This window comes from Acanthochromis polyacanthus, chromosome 9 (assembly GCF_021347895.1).
Source record: "Acanthochromis polyacanthus isolate Apoly-LR-REF ecotype Palm Island chromosome 9, KAUST_Apoly_ChrSc, whole genome shotgun sequence".
NCBI classification, from domain to species: Eukaryota; Metazoa; Chordata; class Actinopteri; family Pomacentridae; genus Acanthochromis; species Acanthochromis polyacanthus.
The window spans coordinates 10,079,577-10,102,419 of record NC_067121.1 but is presented as its reverse complement, the minus strand read 5'-3'; the positions used below and the strand labels follow the sequence as shown (position 1 = coordinate 10,102,419).

At 41.9% G+C, this 22,843-nt stretch overlaps 3 protein-coding genes across 5 annotated transcripts in view; all 3 read right to left on the bottom strand.

The window, feature by feature from the left end:
* Positions 1 to 490: 490 nt before the first annotated feature.
* Positions 491 to 22,843, bottom strand: part of LOC127535343 (tripartite motif-containing protein 16-like) — a 599,330-nt gene continuing 576,977 nt past the window's right edge. Inside the window, exon 2 of the mRNA XM_051953166.1 lies at positions 491 to 640. The gene's annotated coding sequence lies outside the window, so the exon portion shown is untranslated. The remainder of the gene's footprint in view (positions 641 to 22,843) is intronic.
* Positions 503 to 22,843, bottom strand: part of LOC127535340 (tripartite motif-containing protein 16-like) — a 520,629-nt gene continuing 498,288 nt past the window's right edge. The window contains exon 2 of the mRNA XM_051953159.1: positions 503 to 640. The gene's annotated coding sequence lies outside the window, so the exon portion shown is untranslated. The remainder of the gene's footprint in view (positions 641 to 22,843) is intronic.
* LOC127535337 (tripartite motif-containing protein 16-like) overlaps positions 638 to 22,843 on the bottom strand; it is a 388,516-nt gene continuing 366,310 nt past the window's right edge. For 2 of the 3 annotated variants that reach the window (XM_051953150.1, XM_051953151.1), the window contains exon 2: positions 638 to 1,246. In XM_051953150.1, the coding sequence (XP_051809110.1) occupies positions 647 to 1,246 (600 nt within the window). In that variant the 3' untranslated portion in view covers positions 638 to 646. The remainder of the gene's footprint in view (positions 1,247 to 22,843) is intronic. The other variant, XM_051953149.1, reaches the window with a different exon arrangement.

Genomic DNA, 22,843 nt, shown 5'->3' with positions numbered 1-22,843 from the left:
AGCAGAAATGATTAGAATCCATGTTCTGTTCATTTATTGTCATTTATTTGCAGATTAACATGAAGCTGAATCACAAATTTGTCAAGTCTAGAAACAAAACAAAACAACAAAATTAAAAATCACAACAGTAGAATAAAATGACTATTCATGAGAATAAAACATAATCATTTTTCCCCAGAAAATCAACCATAAAATATAAATTCTGTACATGTATCTCTGTCAAAGAAAATTTAAGTGTATATTTGAACAAAATCTGAGTTTTCCATCACCTCACCGAGTTCCTTAAATGCATCACTAACATGGGATTGCATAAACAAGAATTCAAACGAGACGAAAACAAATACAAGACTTAGAAACACATTAAAAGTCACTTGATGTTACATTTTCACAGCCAAACTGGATCAAAACACAGTTTCCACTTGTTGGTTCTGTGGAATACATCCTCTTTACTGACTGAGAGCAAAAACTACATCTGGATTGGAAACATCAACCACAATTAAAATGACAGTCACTGTTTGGTTGACAGTTGATCTCTGTGCAGTGAAGAAATAAAACAACAATGAGCTGTGAGCAACAATGATGGAGACTAAATGAGTGAAAGAATCAAAGACACAATCAGACTCACTGCACCTTCAGTCACCTCTGTCTACTTCAGTTCACACAACTCAGCACTTGATCCAACAAATGACCAGCCATCAACCCAAAGTCCAGCATGTATCTGCTGAGTGAATGTGGTCTGGACTCTGTGGAGGAGAGTCATGGTTTCAGAGACGCTGTAGAAGGACAGAATACCTGCACTGTGATCCAGGTACACTCCAACTCTGGAGGACCGAGGACCTGAGACGAGAGTTTGGATGTTGTTGTGCATAAATATATAACTGTTTTGGGAACAACATAATGCCCAAGATTTGTCATTACGTCCAAATGCACATTCAGTCCCGTCTCCTGCTCTGCTGATATTCTTGTATGCGACTGATACATAAACTCCATCTCCTCTCCACTCCACCTCCCAGTAACAACGTCCAGTCAGACTCTCTCTACTCAGGACCTGCCACCATTCAGTGAATCTGTCTGGATGATCAGAATAAGACTGTTGTTGATCCGTAAATGTTACTTTTCTGTTCCCTTCAGACAATAACAGGTTTCTGTTCACTGTGTTTGGATCCAGAGTGATTTGACGTGAATATTTCAAGAATCCAGCTCTGGTCTTTGGCTCTGCTTGTGAATCTGACAGTGAAACATCCACCTGAGTCCCTGTCACTGAGATCTTTGTCCATGTGTCCCTCACAATGTCCTGTAGATGATCTCTGAGCTCTGACACAGCTGCTGTCACCTCCTCAAAGTGTCTCAGAGGACGGATGTCCATGCTGGATGAGTGTGTGGACTCACTGAGTGCTGACACTGAGGGGTAGTTGTGGAGAAACTGGTTGTGATCCTCTGTGTGTGAGAGCTGATTCAGCTCAGCGTCTTTCCTCTTCAGCTCTCTCATCTCCTGCTCCAGCTTCTCCTTCAGCTCTTTCACTCCACTCACTTCAGTCTCCTGCTGGGATCTGATCCGCTGCTTCACATCTCGGCTTGTTTTCTGGATGAGATGGATGATGTGGGTGAACATCTCCTCACTGTCCTTCACTGCTTTATCAGCAGAGCCATTGATGGCCTCCAGCTGCTGTTGGAGCAGCTTCACATCTTTCTCTCTGTCCTGGATTCTCTGCTGGATGTTTTGTCGACTCACCTCCAGCTCTCTCTGCCTCTCCGTCCTTTCTGCTGCAGCTGAGACTGTGTCGTGGCCTTTATGTTCCTCCACAGAGCAGAGATAACAGATAGACTGCTGATCAGTGCGGCAGAACATCTTCTTCACCTCATTGTGGAGAGAGCAGATGTTCTCCTGGAGCTTCTTGGAGGGCTCCACCAGCTTGTGTTTCTGGAATGGAGGTGAATCATAGTGAGGCTGAAGGTGTTTCTCACAGAAAGAAACCAGACAGACTAAACAGGACTTGAAGGCTTTCAGTTTCCTCCCAGTGCAGACATCACAGGACACATCTTCATCTCCAGCATAGCAGTGATCAGCAGCAGCAGCTTGGAGTCCAGTCTTCTTCAGCTCCTCCACTAAAACTGCTAACATGATGTTTTTCATCAGGACAGGCCTCGGTGTGAAGGTCTGCCTACACTGAGGGCAGCTGTAGATTCTCTTCTCATCCTCTCCATCCCAGTGGGCTTTAATACACTTCATGCAGTAGTTGTGTCCACAGGAAAGAGTCACCGGATCCTTCAGTAGATCCAGACAGACGGGACAAGAGATTATTTCTCGGTCCAGCTGAACTCCTTTCTCAGCCATTTCTCCTCTCACTAACAGCGACTGTGTGAGTTTGACTTCCTCCTTCCTGAAACTAGTGTGAGCTCTGATCTACAAATCACGTGTTCCTGCAGTGAACGGGGCCTGTCAGCTCTTCCACGTCACCACATGTTGGTTCCACTCATGTTCAAGGTGCAGATCTGAAGGGGAGGAAACCAGGAAATGTGTGGACAGAGTGGAGCTGCTGTGTTTGTGAGCAGGAAGAAGAGGAGGGTTATCAGGCTGAGATTCATTCCAGGAAGAGGAGAGAGACGCTGAATGTTGAACCTTTTCACAGCAGAGCTCATTTCTCATTGAACCCTCAGTTTGAAAAAAGTTACACAGATTTCCTGAATGATAAAAATATGCTCATCAAAAATACTGCAATGAAAATATTATATATTAGCATCATTTTAACTTTGAGTCACTTTTTAAACAACAACGATCCTGATCCAAACTTACAAATTTAACCCTTTAAATGTCAGATTGTTTACATAATGTTACAATTATTGCTTTGAAAAACATGAATAACATTAATCATCTTTAATCCTTGATGGTGAATGATTTTTTTGTTTTGATTATCACAATCTAGGATATATCAAAAATGATTAACATTAATTCTGAGGTATTATAAACAAATAAACTCAGAGTCATTACCTTAAGAACATAAAAATTATATATTTATACCATTTTTGAACTTTTTCAACATAACTAATGCATTAATATTACAATTTTATTATTGTTGTTGTTGTTATTATTGTTATTGTCATTATTATTATCATTTTATGCAGCATCGAATTTAATCCAAAACCTTCACGTAGGACCTTAAATACAACAACAATAATAATATTACAATTTTATCTATATTTTATCTATATATTGCCAACATATGTCATCTCACAGCACTTCTCCCAGGATCTCGTTCACAAAGGTAACCTGGCCAAGAGGTCAGCAGCACATCTCATAGAAATACATTACATAGTAATTTTTTTTGAAAAGAAAAGAGACCCCAACAATCCAAAGTTGCAGTCGGATTCCCTATGAGCAACACGCTAATCATAGTTGGAAAAAACACAAAACCTTTCATGTGGAGGAAAAAAATCCCACAGAACATACATACAGAACCAGGCTCAGTGGGGCGACCATCCGTCTCAACCAGTTGAAGTGAGAGGAGTGGAGATAGCAGGTGGAGAACAATGTGTACACTGAATGCTTTTCTTCACCTCAGACAAATCACAGTTTATCAGCTGCAGTTAAATCATTTGTTGCAGAGCTGAATCCTGAGCTCAGCTCAGATCAGTGTTATTTTACTGGAAAAGTTTAATCCATTTATTTAAGTCTTAATGTTTTCTTTTGTTATACTCATTTTAGCAGCATATGTGGAGCAGTGACATTGTGACAGTGACATCGATGCGTTACAGAACATGACCTCTCTGATAAATAAAGTAACGACCAAAATATGGCAACAGGTAGTCAAGGACTAATAAAAACACAAGTTTCCCGCCGCCCACTACATATTTAAGTCACGAGATTCGGTATCCGCACATAATGAACACACGCATAACACGTGCTCAATGCAATGTCATTTTTTATTAAAGATATCAGCCATACTACGCTCTCTGAGTGCTTTTCTTGTTGTCTTTGTCCTGGAACTTGTCAAGAAAGCTAAACACAAATGGCTTTTTTTATTCTTTGCATTTATGTGGCCACACATTGTAAAAAATCAAGTATTCTGCATCTTTAGTTTTGTGTCATTGTGGCATGCAGCTACATACACCACCATTTAAAGTTTGGGGTCAACCAGACAATTTCATGTTTTCCATGAAAACTCACACTTTTATTTATGTGCTAACATAACTGCACAAAGGTTTTATAATCATCAATTAGCCTTTCAACATGATTAGCTAGCACAATGTAGCATTAGAACACAGGAGTGATGGTTGCTGGAAATGTTCCTATGAACCCGAGATATTCCATTAAAACTCAGTTGTTTCCAGCTAGAATAGTCATTTACCACATTAACAATGTCCAGACTCTATTTTTGATTGATTTCATGTTCCCTTCATTGAAAGAAAAATCTTTTCTTTCAAAAACAAAGACATTTGTAAGTGAACCCAAATTTTTTGAAAGATAGCGTACGGCTCAGAAAATATCACCCTCTGACTTCTGCATTATGTTCTTCTGCAATTTCTGAAGTCATCAGAGATTTTTGCTATTTTGATTGTTGCTGTTTTTGGGCAACATCCAATACTTTTCTTTGGAGGAGAGTCAGCAGCAGTTTAACCTGACTTTTTGAGATGCAGCCTGTTACAGTATAAACTGTTGTACTTCATGGCTGGGTGATGCAAACCAGTGTTTCTTCTGTGCACAAAAGTCAAAATAGTAAAAAAACAAAAACATGTTACATATTCAACTTAAAACTCTGTGTAAATCAACAAGTACTTTGCAAAGCTACTGACATGTCGAGTTCAGGTGCTTTTCAAACTCGTGCTGCAGGAATTGTTGCTATGGTGTTCTAAAACTTCATATCTGCAGGTTATTCCTTCAGTTTCAGTTTTTCCTCTTCCGATATGTATTTTTTTTTGGCCCAACTCTAGAAGTTTGCATGCAATGCTTGTTTGTGTTACATATGCACCCACTGTAGACTAAGATTTCCTCCTCGAGGACATCTAAACTCTCGGTCTTAACCCAGAGGTGTGTGCATCGAGGGAGGATTTGAGGTTAGCGAGGTAACTCCAGGTTTAGCCTTCAGTTTTCAGAGTTCCCACATCATCACAGTAACTTATGCTGCACTGCCCACCTGCACCAGAGCAGGTAATGTTCCACATAGCAGATCAATGTGTATAAAAGCACCACCAACTAACCAATCAATTCAGCTGGAAAATGGCATCACCACTCCTGGGATCCTGTGGAGCTCAGTGTGCAGAAAGCGAAAGAGTCTTCTGAGGGCAAGACTTTTCAGAGATTGTCTAAAGCCTGTTGTTTCCCTGACAAGCATAGATATGAGAGGTATAGATTCCCAACAATTCCAGTTTTCTTTGGTTTATTTTGTCCCTTACTGACTACAAGACATTTTAAAGCAGTTTTGTTGTTCTATAGGCACTTTGTATAGTAAAATGATCCCAAAACACAGACTGATAAAGTCTAAAGCCTAGTGCTTGACTTATACATTTACAGCAGGCTGACTTACAGGTATGAATTATGGCTTTACATTGGGTTTATATTTGCTCCCAAGAGTTTTTAACACCACCAGGGCTGCAGCTGGAAGAATAAAAAATTGTTTTACACACCATGTGATTATATCTGTGCAAGTGCAGCGCTACTCTCTAAAAAGTATTTCTAGGGGTTTATTCCCACCACTTTAATGAATGCATGATTGCAAGATTTTTTATTTTTTAAATTAAATCATTAAATAACTTTGATGGTTTAGATAAATCTGTAAAGTTGCAAACATTATTTTTATAGGTTTTGTTGACATAGTATTATTGGTAACTGTATCAACTTAATATTGTTGGTAATTTAAACTCAAATTTCTGCATTTCTTGATTTAAAAGTAAATTCAAGATTCGGTTTTTGCTGTCTAGTTGTGTCTGTTTTATTTCTAGCTTCTTTTCTATGTTTGTCATCTGCAGCTGACACCATCCCAAATTCATCAGGGAAGCAAGTTGTGTCCTGACAGGAGATGGAGTCTTTGGTGGAGGATGTTGTAAAAACTAGTCATTGACAAAGCTGAGACAACAAGGTGAAACACAGAACACCCCAGAAGTCTTTCTACCATTAAACTCTATAAATCCTCCCATTTCTGCAGGAAAGACACCTGGAAGATGAAAAATAATGTCAGTGTCATTTGCAATTTTACTTTTCTCAATAGGTTGTGTAGAATAAGTTTCTGTATCATGCATAAATTTAGTTTTCATGTGCATTATTTCAATTTAATGTTTCATTATCATATACAATTTCACATCAGCACTTTGGAATCATCGTCATCTATAATTTTTTCTTTTTCTTTTCTAGTTTCTTCTAGTTTTTATTTTCAGGAATGTATCGTACTTATATCTTATTGCTTTTCCATTAGATACTGTGTTTATTTTCATGTCAAGTCATTTTTAAAATCTGGCACAACGATGTCTTATCTTATCAGGTCTTTATGTGAACACACTCGTAGCCAGATTCAGAAACCATGACGAAATGATAACCAGCCTCACGTGAAGCCAGATAACAAAAAGATATTCTGGATATGCTGAAACCACTTCTGCTTTGTAGCTTTCTTGTCTGTGTATCTTTCTGTTTCAGTGTGCATGTCCCTGTGCTCTCCTCTTTCCTTACTCTCTGGGTTCTTTCTAACATCTATTCTACTGTACTATATAGTATACAAGAAAAGATTTAATATGTCCTAAATGTAGTATACAAAAAATACATAATTGACTGACTACTTCCAGTCGGATGCTTTTCTGTTTGTTCTAAACCCCAAATTCTCTGCATCACGTTGTCTTGTCGAATTTAAAGAAGTTTGAGCCACACAGACATATGACCTCAAAAAGAATTGTACTGGTAAGGCACATTAGTTTGTCTTAGTTCTGTATATACTGCATAAAACACTATACTTTCACAGTGTTTTTGCTTTTGTTCGAACCCCTTACTGGCATTTTCCTTTAGGTTGCCAAATCAAAGCCTTTTTTTGTGGATGCCAGATAAGACAAAACCTAAAAAATTGTGTTTATTATTTTCATTAAGTGTATCAGACCTAAAAATTTCTTATCAAATACTGTATTGTAGCAGCTCTGTTTTAGTTTGCACTAATTCCTGAGGAAAAACATGTCATTTGTCACATTTCAGGCATGAGAACCCAGGCAGAGAACACAACACCGCAGTGATTCTACTTTCTCAACAGACTTTATTTACTCGGGTAAGAGGGAATTCGTGGGGATGGGAGACGAGGTGAACCCGAAGCTTGGGAGCTGGAGCCCAGTTGTTAGTGTTCTTGGCAGCAGGAGCCCAGTCATCAGCGTTCGTGGTGGCCGGACTCCGCCGGCAGGCGTGTTTCCGACCGGTGGCCAGGCACGGAGGGTCCGGGGCACTGAGGTGGCCGGTAAGCTCGGGTCAGGCGTGGCGGGTTCGAGAGTCCGAGGGTCCGGGCAGATGGCAGGTTGGTGCAAATGTCGGGGGGTCTGGGAAGACAACAGGCTGGTCCGAACGTCCAACGGTCCAGGACGACAACAGGCAGGTCCGAAGGTCCGGGAAGGCAGTGGGCTGGTCGAATCGTCCGAGGGTCCGGGAAGACAGCAGGCTGGTCCAGATGTCCAAGGGTCCGGGGAGGCAGCAGGCTCGTCCGAGGGTCCGGGAAGGCGGCTGGCGGGTCCGAACGTCCAAGGGTCCGGGAGGACAACAGGCAGGTCCGAATGTCCGATGGTCCGGGAAGGCAGTGGGCTGGTCCGAACGTCCGACGGTCCGGGTAGGCGGCCGGCTGGTCGGACCAGCAGCCGGCTGGTCCGAGCGTCCAAGGGTCCTGGCAGCCAGACAGCTGGGCCGGGAGGTTCAGGAGATTCGGGAAGACAGCGGCTTAGTCTGAACGTCTAAGGATCCGGGGAAGCCGGGGGTCCGGCCGGGGCAGCAGTAGAGTCCAGAGGTCCAGAAGGTCCCGGGGGTTCAGAAAGGGAAGCCAGGAAGGGAAATCCGAATGGGTACTCGAGAGGAGAGGCAGGGAGGGAGCGGGGGCCGGGCGACTGGAACACTCTGGGTAACAGAAGACACATAGGTATTAGAACAAGTTAGCACTGTCAAAATAGTTTGCAAGGGCTACAGAGAAACTGATGGCGTAGTTGAGTCTACAATCCACCGCCGAATGGATGCAGAAACCGGTCTTTTATGGTAGGAGGTGTAATCACTGGGATGATCTGCAGCTGCCCGGACTCTGTGGAGGAACTGATTGCTTAAATAGTGCCAGCCGTTAGACCAGTGGCGGTTTTTCACAGAAGCCAAGGGAAGCCTGGCTTCCCCAAAAAATATGCAAGAAAGAAAAAATATAAATAATCTTCACCACTATGTACAGGGATGGGAATAGCAAGTTCCGTTTCCAGCGGAAAGTTGTTGTTGACGGGGGGCGGGGGGTGGTTCGGCGCGGTGGTTCAGCGGCCGCGGCGGCGCAGCGACTTCCAATCGCTGGGCCATTTACAATCGAACGACAGCTTGTTAACACAAGCTATCGTTAACGGCGTTACCATCTCGCGGGAGTACCAGCGACAATAAAGTGTTCAAACTTGAAATGAAATACGCGGAAGTCCGCGGAAGGATCCGCAGAAATCCGCGGATCCTTGAAATGAAATCCGCGGATTTCAGCGGATTTCCGCGGATCCGCGGAAAATTCCCATCCCTGTATGTATTTTATGTTTTATATTTTTGTCATTTCTTGTTGTCAAAACACTACATCAGGCATTTCTGCTTTGTGAGGAGCAAAACAGCGCCCCTCTTGTCAAGCTCTTTTTGTGCATTACACTACGTCTCTCATGCCCTCTGCCCTGTCTGTCTGTTCAGAGGCCAGCTTCGCCTTGCCTCCCTTAGAGAAAAAAACAGCCCGTATTAGCCAATCAGATTGAAGCAAGGGTCATCGCTTAATGGTCGATGCATCATTAAAAAAAACATAAGGGAGGCCAGATCAAATCTGGCTTCCAACCAATCACAAACTGTGATGAACAACACCCACACTAATGCAGCTGTCCCGCCAGGCGCCAGCAAGCCCACACAGCAAGTATAGCCATCAAGCTAGTCAGAGAATGGATGGTGACAGGGACCTTGAGTTTCTTGTAAAAAATGACTTCACAAAACTTCCTTTTGAAGTTCAACTACAAGTCAAAAGGGACGGTAGGCCAACTCCAAAGCTCAATTTAACGAAGTGTAGAGCTAATGGAAAAGCTCGCTCTTTTTGTGAAGCTAACTATGCCAGAAACGAGTGGCTAACGGGAAGTGCCAAGCTTAACTGGCTTTTCTGCTGGCCATGTTTCCTATTTGACCGGTCTACCGGCTCCCTGAACAACCCCTGGAGCACTTAACCTCTTTTTTTTCACTGAAATGACAGCCCGGTCTCACGGGGATTCGTGAAACTGTCGCGTCAGTTTTTGTTTCGGTTTCGTGCGCACCAACACGATGTCGTCATGTTTTTCGTGCCGCTCACCACGAGCGAAACCCGCTGTGGTAATCACATCTGAAAGTGGTTTATACCGGCGGATTCATGACGATCTAAGCTGTCCATTGGCGTTTGCGGCCGCCGCTGCGGCCGCCGCTTCGGCCGCCGGACATTCTTTAAATTCCTATGCAAATTCGGCGGATTCGTGACGATTTAAGCTGTCCATCGGCGTTTGCGGCCGCCACCGTGGCCGCCATTGCAGCCGCCAGACATCCAGCCGCAGCCGCGTTTGCGGCCGCCACGGCGGCCGCAAACGCCGATGGACAGCTTAAATCGTCATGAATCCACCGGTATAAACCACTTTCAGATGTGATCCGGCCGCAACAGGCCAGATGTCCGGTGGCCGCAATGGCGGCCGCGGCGGCATCCGCAAACGCCGATGGACAGCTTAGATCATCATGAATCCGCCGAATTTGCATAGGAATTGAAAGAATGTCCGGCGGCCGCAGTGGCGGCCGCAGCGGCGGCCGCAAACGCCGATGGACAGCTTAGATCGTCATGAATCCGCCGGTATAAACCACTTTCAGATGTGATTACCACAGCGGGTTTCGCTCGTGGTGAGCGGCACGAAAAACATGACGACATCGTGTTGGTGCGCACGAAACCGAAACAAAAACTGACGTGACAGTTTCACGAATCCCCGTGAGACCGTGTTGGAAATGAATGAGAAGTCAGTAGAATAAAGGTACTGTAGCAGTAGGCTGATTTGTTTACATGAAAATAACAGTTAAAACACCAAATCTAATTTGTTGTTCACACTGACTTCCTTGGTAATTTTGGTCACGGGCCGCCACTGCGTTAGACTGACTCCAATCAGCAGCAGCAGAAGGGGGAGAGAGAGAGGGAGAGAGAGAGGGAAAAGGTAGATGGAAGTCAGGAAGGGCAGGGGGAGGAGGAGGCCCTGACATCACTAGCTTTCAAATGTTACCCTTTGTTCACTAGCTAGTTGTTGTCTTTGTCTCTTTTAGCTTTTCTTGCTGGACAGAGAGCAGCTTGATTTATCTGAAAGCTGAACCAAAAATGTAAAAGTTAACCAAGACAGTGTTTTAAACTGAAAGTGTTGAACCTTTCTGAACTCAAGTAATCTAAACTTCTTAGTTATTGGCATGATTTACACTTAAAGTGTGAATAACTAGCAAGGTTAAGCTAACCAGCTAGCCAAAAAGCTGGTTTAATAATGCATTTAAGTATTTCAATTGAGAATTATGTTGCTTTACTTGTTCTCTATAAGCTCATGTAGGTTTATAGATGTCAGTTTGGTATGTTAAGCAAAGGAAAAGAAAGAAAACAGGCACACCTCAGTCAAAATGAACTGACTTCTGTGTGTCCGTTAGCTATCTAGCTATGTTAACTCAATTATTTTTTGGCAGTCAAAGCTCATACAGGTTCAATATAGATGTTTTAATGCACGGGAAGTCTGATAAATTGTCCAGGAGCATTGCGAAACTGACTATTACTGAACCTTGGAACAACTTACTTTTTTATCAAAAAAACAAAAGTTCTGTATTTGGAATTTTGTTAACTGAAGCATTATTATAATCATGTCATCATGGTTCGCTCTACTCCTGCCTTAATGTTGAGGCAGTAATATTGAAAAACATATCAGCTCTTTCTTACAGTGTAACTTTTTTTTTTGCCATCTTTCTGATCTGTTTTTGCTGGACTAAAAGTTTGTGGATGGAATGCAGCCCCTTATCATCAACATACAGACCAGACTCCCATCAGCACAGCACTGATTCAACCTGGCTCTAACTTTCTACTCTCATTTTTTTTCTTTTAACTGTGGTTCTGCTCTCTTTGTCCCTCAGGTAATCTGCCCTTTAATCTGTTCCTCTTCTTAGTCTAACCAACTTCTGACTGGCTGCCCGACCTACTTCATCTTCACTCCACTAAACCTCCTCGTCCTCTCCAGTCACTGCCTTTTTTCCTCCCTCTTCCTCCTCCCTGCTCAGCCTTCATCATCTTCCAGCCTGATCTCCACTCAGCTTCCCTTTGTTCTTATCCACAATCACCTTCATCCCCACTCTTTTCAGAACTTATTATGCATTTATTCTTTCTAACTCATGTCTGTCTTCTGCATTTGGGTTCTCCTTGTTCTTGCCCCCGAAGGATCGCCACCTTGTCGCAGTCCGTGGGCTTGTGTGCCTCAGAGACCCCTAGAGCTATACCGGCGGGAGCTTAGTCTCCTGGGCCACCCAAGCCGGACAGGTCGAAGGGTAGAGGTCAGATGAAGCGCGATCCACCGGTCCTCCAGGTTAGGGGGTTGGGCACAGGGCTAACAACTCTGTCCCAGAAAACAAATATGTTACGGAAACGGCAACGAGGAAAATCAACACTACTGGGCGTGACGGGCTGTTAGAGTCATCAGAAGATACCCGTATGAGTGACAGTGGTGAAAGCTGAAAGGAAGCCACTGACAGGAAGACGGTAGTCATGAGCGCCAAATCCAAGACCAGAATTGGATTCTGGAATGTAAGAACCATGTACGAGACAGGAAAGCTGGCACAGGTCACAGCTGAGATGAGACGTTACAACCTGCACATCCTTGGAGTCAGCGAGAACAGATGGACAGGTTCAGGTAGGCACGAAACCAGCACAGGAGAGGCAGTGCTATATTCTGGAAGAGAAGATAACCAGCACCATGAGGGAGTAGCCATCATCCTCAACAAATGACTCGAAAAGTGTCTGATGGAGTGGAAGCCAATCAACAGCAGGCTCATGAAGGTCAGATTGAAAGGGAGACACATCAACACAACTGTCATCCAATGCTACGCATCGACAAATGACAGTGATGAAGACAGCAAGGACGCCTTCTACGAACAGCTACAAGTGGAACTGGAGAACACACCACGTCATGAGATGAAGATAGTGATGGGAGATCTCAATGCAAAGGTTGGAAATGACAACAGGAACTACGAAAGAGCCATGGGGAGAGAAGGATGTGGCACCATGAATGACAATGGGGAGATGCTACTGGAAATCTGTACCACCTATGATTTTGTCATTGGAGGGACGCTCTTTCCGCACCAAGATGTCCACAAGCTGATCTGGTACTCCCCCAATGGAAGAGACAAGAACCAGATTGACCACCTGATGATCAACGGGATGTGGAGGCGATCACTGCGGGACGTCAGAGTGAGAAGAGGAGCTGATGTGGGAAGTGACCACCACCTTGTGACCGCAACACTGAGGCTGAAGTTGAGGAAGACCAGACCCAATCAGAGAAGGTGACAACACTTTGATATGGAGAAACTGCGGGACCTTAAAGTTAGGAGTGCCTTCACCGTACTGTACAGTTGAAGAATCGGTTCCAGGTGCTAGCAGATACTGAAGACCAGACGCAGCCAGACTCAGGAGACATCAATGCAAAGTGGCAGCAGCTCAAGACAGCATATCAGCAGACCTGCAAAGCCTGCCTTGGAATGAAGCAGAGGAAGAGGAAGGAGTGGATCACTGAGGATACCTGGCAAGCCACTGAGAACAGAAGAACTCTCAAGAGGAAAGCCATGCAGGCCAAATCAGAGCAACTGAAAGAGAGATACAAACAACAGTACAGGGAAGCAAACCGAACAGTGAAGAGGATGACAAGAACAGACAAGCGGAACCACATAAACAACCTTGCAAGCCAGGCGGAAGAGGCAGCAAGCAGGAGAGAGCAAGATAGAGTCTACAAGATAACCAAGCTGGTGTGTGGCAGGTACAGAGGAAGCAATGACGGTCCGGTCATCCACAAGCAGGGGCGACTACTCGCGACAAAAGCCGAGCAAGATGCACGATGTTCTGAACACTTCAGTGAAGTTCTTAACAGACCACCACCACCAACAGAGCCAGATATACAGGAGGCAGAGACTGACCTGGACATCAACACCAACCCCCCAGAAGAAGAAGAAATTATAGGAGCCATCAAGTCCCTCAAGAACGGAAAATCCCCTGGACAAGACAATCTCAGTGCAGAGCTATTTAAAGCAGATCCACAGCTAGCAGCAGACATACTCCAGCCACTCCTTACAACCATCTGGGAATGAAAGAAGTTGCCTGACGATTGGACAGAGGGAGTCATTGTGAAGATCCCAAAGAAAGGTGCCCTCAGCAACTGCAATAACTGGCAAGGATACTCTGCTATCCGTTCCCAGCAAGATCCTGGCCAAGATCATCACCCAGCGAATGGCCAACGTAGTGGACCAGCAACTGAGAAGAGAACAAGCAGGGTTCCGGAAGGGGAAGGGATGCACAGATCAGATCTTTACTCTGCGCAATATCACTGAGCAGTGCACAGAGTGGCAGAGGCAGCTCTACATCAACTTTGTAGACTTCAAGAAGGCTTTCGATAGCATGCGTCGGGAGAGCCTGTGGCGCATCCTTTGAGCTTACAGGATGCCACAACAGATTGTCGACATCATCAAGAGCTTCTACAACAACTTCACATGCAGAGTAGGCAACAGCGAAACCAGCTTTGAAGTAAAGACTGGAGTCAGACAAGGCTGTACAATGTCGGCGATGCTCTTCAACATGACCATCGACTGGGTCATGAGAGGCACAACAGAAGATCAGTCACGAGGCATCAAATGGACACTCTTCTCAACACTGGAGGACCTAGATTTTGTGGATGATCTAGCCTTGGTCTCCCATACCCACCAGCACGTGCAGGAGAAGGCAACCCGACTCAGCACTTATGCACAGCAAGTTGGCCTGAAGATCAGCCAAAGAAGACAGAAGTGATGCTGCTGAATGTTTCAAACCCTGTACCAATACAAGTGAACGGAGAAGACCTGCCAACAACTGAAGAGTTCACTTACCTTGGAAGCACAGTAAGGCATGATGGAGGAGCAGGGAGTGACATCAAGAACCGTCTGAACAAGGCCAGAAACACCTTCAGAATGCTCAACAACGTATAGAGGTCCTCCCAGTACAGCACTAAGACCAAGCTGAGGATCTACCAGAGCTGTGTGTTGTCCACCCTACTGTATGGCTCCGAATGCTGGAGGATGACAGAGAGTGACATCACCAAGCTGTCAGTCTTCCACACCAAGAACCTCAGGAGAATACTTTGAATCTTTTGGCCTGAGACCATCTCCAATCAACAGCTACTTGTGTGCTGCAGTCAAGACAGCATGGAGGCGGTCATCATGCGAAGGCGATGGAGATGGATTGGGCACGTCTTGAGAAGAGAGCAGGACATCACCCGCACAGCCCTTCACTGGACACCTGAAGGGAAGCGCAAGAGAGGAAAGCCAAGAAACACCTGGCGCCGAACTGTGGAGGCGGAGCTCAAGACCATGAACCACACTTGGGGTACCATTCAGAAGCTGGCCCAGAACCGACAGAATTGGCGATCCTTCGTAGCCGCCCTACATGCTATTCGGCATAATGCGCATGAGTGAGTGAGTGTGTTCTTTATACCCATTTTTGTCTCCATGTAATACACACTATCAGACCATGAACTGAATCACTGCTGTGCTGTGTTATAACAGTTTTGGATCGTTCTTTTATTGGAAATGTGACTTTGAAATTTGTGTTTTGTGAATTATCCCTGTCTAATATTCAATAAATATTTATACTAATTGAATGATCTCAAATACTGAAATGTGAGAAAACTGCAAAAATAGAAGATATCTGCAGGGAGGCAAATACTTTTCACAGCACTGTACAATTCAGTCCTTTCCAGATGCAATGTTTATTTCAAATATCAGTACGATTTTTGATTTTTGAGCTTTTTTTTTTTTTTTGTGATTTAGATACATTGAAAATATTGTAATGTTATCATAAACTTTTGTCTATGATCCTACCAGATATTACCAGTAATTTTTAAAACAAAACGGAAAATTAGTAATTAACAGTAAATTCTTCAAGAAATGACTATTAATGCTGTTACGAAATATACAATATTTTTTACAGTGTAAGTACCCTACATAAGCAAAACAGGAAAACTGATTGGTTTTGATGCGTATATAACATAAATAATTATAGATTGATGAAAAACTACACATATCATAAACAGTGGAGCAGACAGCAGGTATCGTTTGCAGAATTTTTTCCTCTTCATAGCTTTCTCTTTAAAAAATAATCGAAATAAAAAAAAACACTGACAAATTCCTGCTTTGTTGACACCTGTTTCTCATTACCATTTCCAATTCGAGCACATACATTGTCAGCCATTTTCCTTCTGCTGAGTTTTCAGTGTTTTTCTTGCCAAGTTTGACTTTTGCATTTTTTCCCCCAAACGTCTTACTGGCACTAACCTGATTGTGACTTTCTTTCAGGTTGCCATAGAAAAGCCTTTTTTGTAGATATTTCCAGTAAGAATAAAAGCCTTTATCCTTAAGCTCGACCTTCCATATACAGAGAAATCGGCCTCAAAGAAGCAGACAAAAACCAGCGTATATGAGGGCAGAAGCACCGAGTGTCCAACCTGCTAATGAGAAAGCAACTTCTGGTGGCGGGTGAACTTTTATTAACACCATTCCTGATTTAATGGATCTTGAGGCAGCTAAAATGTCTAAGCCTGTGACTCAACTGGAACTGTGGCTGCTTTTTCTGTTTTTTCAGCTTGTAATGAAAAGGTCGTGCTATTTCCTGGCACAACTCAGGGCCCTGTAATTTCACTGGCATGTTTTGAAATTGATTCATGGAAGCCACAAACCTTCACACAGCAACAGAACACATTAATCATTTCATTTTGACTTTTTCTCTTATATGCTTCAAAATAGTTTGAAGCTGAGCGTTGATGATTTTACTGTTGAGAGACATAAAACAAACCTGTTTCTATGTTTTTGCTCTTCATTGCAGATTCATCGGCTTGAATTCAAAGCAGGCGTGAAGCTGAAACATGCAAACTGACCTGTTTTTGTCACTTTGTAACCCTCCTGTTAGTTTTGTTTCTCAGGAACAGCAATGATGCTCCCGGGTCAAGTTGACCTGAGGCATGTTTAATTATCCAAAGGTGTCAGAAACCAAAAAAAACCCAATAAACATTGTGTATATCTCATTACTAACGTCATTAATAACCATCAAAATTTACTACGATGGTATTCTTTACCTCTCACAGATCATGGTTCAATTAGGATAATTCACTTGTTTTCATTAAAAAATACATTTTAAAATTGTTCTTAATGTACATTGGAAAGACATACATATAAAATACAATAGGCTTACATGACATTTTTTACATTTTTATTTTACATTTTGAATTTTTTTTTCTTTTTATGGAGATGATAAATTAACACGAGGCTCCTCTTCTGTTCTGTTCAGGTTCAAATTGACCCACTGACTTAAAATCAAGTCAAACGAGTCAAGAGGATTTGTACTGAAAGTAAACTTTATTTAAACACTGATTTGAACCAGAAATATGTGCAAATAAATGAAATTAATTGATTGATTACACTTACAAGCAGAAGTTCCGAAAAGATACTTTTAACATTTTCTTTTTTTGACCTGCAGCATGAAAGGAGGGTTAAGATCCCAAAAGGAAAATAAAACCGACTTTAGGACAAAGATTGAATTCAGCATTTGAAAAAATAAGATCAGAACCACTGATCTTGGGCATACTTGTTTTGATTGCACAAAAAGTGAGTGCTGATATTGAATTTGCATTTTGTCCACATTAATTTAGGCTTTGTGCTGTTTATGTGCCACCTTCCTGCTTATGCTGAGGCCAGATGGAGAAGATTTGGAGCCTCATTGTAACAATGTAGTTAAAAAAAATGTCAGAAAAATGAGTGAAAACCTTCTCCTTGACACTTGAGATCTACAAAGAGGTACTTGTAAGTCACAAATACAGTAATGTGTTCACTTTTTCAGGTTTTAGAGCTCAGCCAAGAAGGAAAAGAAGAAGAAGGGAAGGGAAGCAATTACTATAAATGCTAATTATTTTCTGGCTCTGTCGGCATCTTCTGCTTTAAAATTTTAAAAAAAACTTGTCATTACACAAGAAGATGAAGAAAAGTTCCTGTTTCTCCTCTGGCCATACTTCTGTCCCCTCATGGTTTCTATGGAAACAGACCACCGTTGAATCACAGTGAAACAGACTTACCCAAAAATATCTCAACACAAAATATTAGATAAGATTTTTTTTTTAGAGTCGCTGAACGCTGTGGGGGGAAACTGAAATTAAATTTGAGAAATTTCCCGGGTGAAATGGCCACAGCTTGCACTGGGACATGAGATGGTATCTCTTCACCAGGTGGAAGGTTACTATCAACATCCAGCAGGCAGTCAGAGGACAGAACAGATACGAACCTGCTGAATTCTAGTCGGTTTCTTGTAAATGTCAGACTCAAGCACTGAAAATGAGAAGAAAGAGGGAAAAACTTACACATTTGCCGTCCATGGCTTCAAATATGAATCTGATGGAGGCACTAGAGGAAAAGTGGATCATTTTTACACACAAAAAGGCGTAAATTAACAAATCAAAAATCTCTGAAAACTCTTTTTTATACTTTTGCTTAGCGGATAATTGATGCTGAAGTGTCACCTTTAAGCATAAATCCAATCAAAGTGAGACTCTTTGTCCTCTTTAATTATCTGCTGTGTGGAAAACAAAATGTCAATTACTCAGAGATTAAAGTGAATCACATGAGCACTCAGCTGTCCATCAGCAGCTCCATCATCCAGAGCTACGATCACGTTAATCCTCCTGCATGTCCTCAGTGTTTGTTTCCTGCTTGTTCTGTGTGCACAGTGTGAGAGCTTTAACGTCCTTTTAGCCGATTCAGTCTCCGTCGGTCGACAGCAGATGGCTCATTATGAAAACGTTGAGCAAGGAGTTATAAAATCATACAGGAATTCTGATCGCAGCACTTTCTAGCATGCTTAACTCCAGCTGAGACACAGTAAATATTAACTGTTTATGTGTAAAGTGATGATATTACACTCCTGTAGCCTGTTTTGCAGTTTCCACTAATTGCACTTTCTCTGTTTCTGTCATTATTTTAAAATTTGTTGTTGCTAGTGACAGAAATGTGACTTTATGAGGTGCTAATTTCAGATCATTCAACATTAGAATACAAATATTACAGTCTAGTATGGTAAAACTTCTGCAAATTTGCTGTTTTTTTATTTTTCCAATCAATTTACGTGCTTCTTTATGATCTAAGAAACATCAGTCAAGTGCAAAGATCCTGAAAAGCGGTTTGATTCCTGGCTAGAATCATCTTTTTCTCCATATATTTCTTGTTTTTTTACCTTATATTCTCTAATGCACCAACCATCTTAAAGAAAAAAAATCCAGGGGATCATCCAAAGAATACGTTGCCATGACTTTTTCTTATCCTAAAGCTCAAATATAAACAGGACTGAAGGCCTTTTTCCACATTGTTGCGCAGCTGCAGACTGCAGATATACACATTTGTATTCAATCAGTTGTACTGTGATGTGTTGGTGACCTCCTGACAAAAGAAAAATGGATTCTTTGTTGTTTTTGGTTGAATCATGCAGGCTTTAGAAATAAAGCCAACATTTAGGTGCCAAAAAGTGCAGTTTCTCGAATGGGCACTGGAGGCTGGTATCAAAAGATAGTCAAGCCCCATAGACAGCCATGTTAAAATACTCGACTTTAAAGCAGAAACCAACTGAGTTACAGCCTCATACAGCAATGTTTATGGTCTCTGTAGCCAATTTTCTGAACAAGAGGGTGACTTTTTATATAACTCACCAGTTTGAACTGAATCAGTACTTATAATTAACCTTAATTAAGGACCAAAAGATGTTTGCATTTTTCACCTCAGCGCCACAAATAACATAAAGTTGAGTTTAATGCAATACAAGATGATGGAAATGCTGTTAATTTTACATGTACAGTTGCTTCAGAAAGTATTTGAACCCATTGTTTAACTCTTGAAGCTGTTGTTGATTAAATGTTTCCTTGACTTAACTTGATTTTAACTCTAATTTTAAACTTAAACTGCCATTTTCTCCATCAGTCCATGCTCAGTATCCCTTGTTTGCAAAAGTATTTAGACTGCACTAAATGTTAAAATATTTGGCGGCAAGACTAAAATATGCATCAATCTCAAAAAATGTTGACAGCTCTTTTGTGGAGTTAAACAATGAGAATGAATGCAGACAAAAAGAAGAAAAGTATTTAGACTGTTTGTAGCGGCACTCCAAGTTTTGTTTTACGTTTTTTTTTGTTTCTTTTTTGTTCTTTTTTTTATTATCTTGGTGGTTCACCTTCTACATCCAAAAAGGAAAAGCCAAGACAACAGGAGCGTAGCGTCGGGCCAAATCTCCGACCGTCCTTGAGTGTTCCGGCCATAGCCCAGACTTAAACCTCACAGAGCATCTGTGAGAAGCCTGAAGGAGGCAGATCCCAGACGCTTCCCATCAAATCTGACAAAGCTTGGCAGGATCTGCCAGGCAGAACCTGAAAAACTGCCAGAATCCAGGTGGGCAAAGCTTGAAGAAGATTTAGCCAAGAAAACTCGAAGCTGTAGACGCTGCCAAATGAGTTTTTACGAAGTGCTTGAATTAAGGTTCTGAATTCTTTTGAGAAGGAGAGATTTCAGTTTTGGCTCTTTAATAAGTAAACAAAAACTTATTAAAAGTTTTCACAATTTGTTTTCACTTCATCATTATGGGCTATTTCAGTTGGGGAAACACCAGTCTTCTGTGCTGTGCTTTTTTAGTTTTCCTCTCACTCACTGATTTTGAAAGGACGTTATCAGTAAAATTTAAAAAAATGGCAACAAATGTGAGCTTTTGTGGACTTCAGTTTAACACTTTATGATATTCAGTTATGAACCTTGGTTCTGGGTGAGAGCTCGAACTTTGTGAAGAACCTTTGTATGTGTAGGTTTCACAACATTTTTCAGCTACTTCCTGATTCATTTTGAAACCACCTTTCCTCCAGTGTCTCTTGTGGTTTTGCTTCCCTTTGTCAGTTTCCCTCCTTTTTAATTGCCCTGATTGTTTTTTTTGGGTTTTGTTAGTCACCTGTGGCGTGTCTCCTTAATCGGTTCTGAGTGTATAAATACTTTTGTCTTTGTCCTGTTTGTTACTCTCTGGTTTTATCTCTGGTGTGAGTTTCTCTGAGTTGTTTTCTGGTCTGTTGATTTGGTTTTATTGTACTCTGTTTCTCCTGCCCATTGTTTGTGGGGACTTTTTTTGGTACCTTTTAATTTTTCCTGTTTCTCCCCTGCAGTAGTTACTTTTGTAATTCACGTGGCACTTTAACCACCTCCTGTGGTGTCTGCACTTTGGCCTTCATCTAAACACTTGACACTTTAATCTTAACCATTTCACAAGTCATTTTAGCAACATGAAAAGCCTAAAATGCAGTGACAGGATGTGTGAAATGAGGTACTAATATGTGCAACCATGGTATCATGCTGCTTAGCTCAATGTCATCATCTCCAAGTATTCCATGTAAACCTGCAAAATTGGAAAATTCAAAAGGGAATTGTGTCTGCACAAAATTTTGATAATCTGTTTAGCAGTTTTTGACATATTTTAGTCCATAACGAAATGGTGGAAAACCCAACAGAGATTCTCACATCTAAAAACCCATATCTATATAGTTGTACTAATAAGTTTTCATACTCTGGCAAAATCTGTGAAATACTGTCAATTTTTTTTTTAGAAAATATGTTAAATCATGGAAAAAAAACTTTTCATTTAGGGTTAGTGATCAGGCAGTCATTTATTCCTGTGATCATATATGTTTTCATTCAGATGGTACATATTTTACAAATCCTGCCAGAGTATGTAAGCCTTTGAGCACAGCTGTATGTATGAAAGCAACATTATTAGAAATGTTCATGGAAACAGCCACTTTACTTTCAAATGAATTAATAACACCGTGTATCGTTGCTTTCTCTAGAATGTACAGATTTACAAACTCTCTGCTTCTTCTTCCATGCATCCCTCCCCAGTTGGTGCACCTCGAGCACACCAGTTCAGTCTGAAAATACTCTACACAGTGACAAGTAGCAGTAAATATGTAGACAAGACATTCAAAATGTGCCTGAGGTATTTTCACACAATCCCATTTCATTTCAAGATAATCCTCCAGTTACTTGAGATATTCCACCTAAACCTGCTAAAGAGGAAACCTAACAGAAACACCAAATTCAATTCGATTCATCCTTATGGAATGTGAACATCTGTGCAAAATGTTATGGCAATCTGTTCAGTCGTTTTCCAGATAATTTCAAAAATAAATCAACAGAAACCGCCGTCCTCACTGGGACAGTGTGGCTTAAAACAAACGTCTTTACTCATTAGCTAGTCGGCCTTCTGTTAGAGTAACACTGAATCATTTTCACAGAGGTGCATGAAAAGACGTTTAATGTCAATTTATTATTTATTACTCTCCTGATGTCTCCAAACACCTTCTTCTAACAAACAACAATAGTCTCCTTCTGTTATGTTGAAGGTTTTAGTTGAGTTGGATTTAATATTTCATCTTCATATGTTGAGGAGATTAGTTTCTTCAGTATCATCATTTTTTGAGAGTTTTCTGATTCAAACCACTGAACCTTTTCCTCCCAATCTTGGCATAAATGGTGGTGAGGGGACGCTGTGATATTCAAATCTGAAACTGCAGCGCTTCATGTTTTTAATTTCACAGGGTTAGCATTTGTGCAATTCTCTTTTTTGTTGTTGTTAGATAACAGCAGTAGTAGCACTTTTACACATTAGATAATGGCTCTGCCCTGCGGTAAACTGTAACACGCCTCTGGCATCCTTCAGGCGAGCACCATCCTCCTTTTGTTCTCCGGAGCTGCCGACTGTTCCATTCTGCTGCAACTTTAGAAAAAACAAAACAGCTTTTAACTGCAACTAAAGTTCCAAAAATGTACCAAACATAGATTAAAGTGATCTCTTTTTTTCCCTCAGAGTGCATGTGAATGCTAAGTGACTTTCTGGAGACTTTAAATCCAGTCAGTTTCCCCAGCCCCTCTTCTATCGGAGCTCATCCTGTTGGTTCAGACACGCAAGCTGGAGTTTAGCCAAGGACGCTCGTCCCCTTCGACAAGCTCCAGTCGCAGAACAAGTCCAACTCCCACCGGACAGAAACACCTCCTGTTGTTTTTGTTGTCGCTGCTGCTGCTATGAAATGACCTTGGACTTTTTGTGCTGGGAGAATTTGAAACAGAGCTGTTCAATTCTTGTGAGGATTGTTGCTATCAACATTCAGCTGTAGCAGATAAAGACTCCTCAGAGTGTCGGACAGCCGTCGTTTTTGTGGCTTTTCTTGTGTAAAGCTGCAGGTGTGTCATTTAGCATTTGGGTGAAACAGTTGCTTTATTAGCTGCAGATTATTCTCCCTGAAGGCGTCGTGATCTGATTAATGTCCGTGGTGCTTAAGCATCGCCGACATCTGCTTATCACTT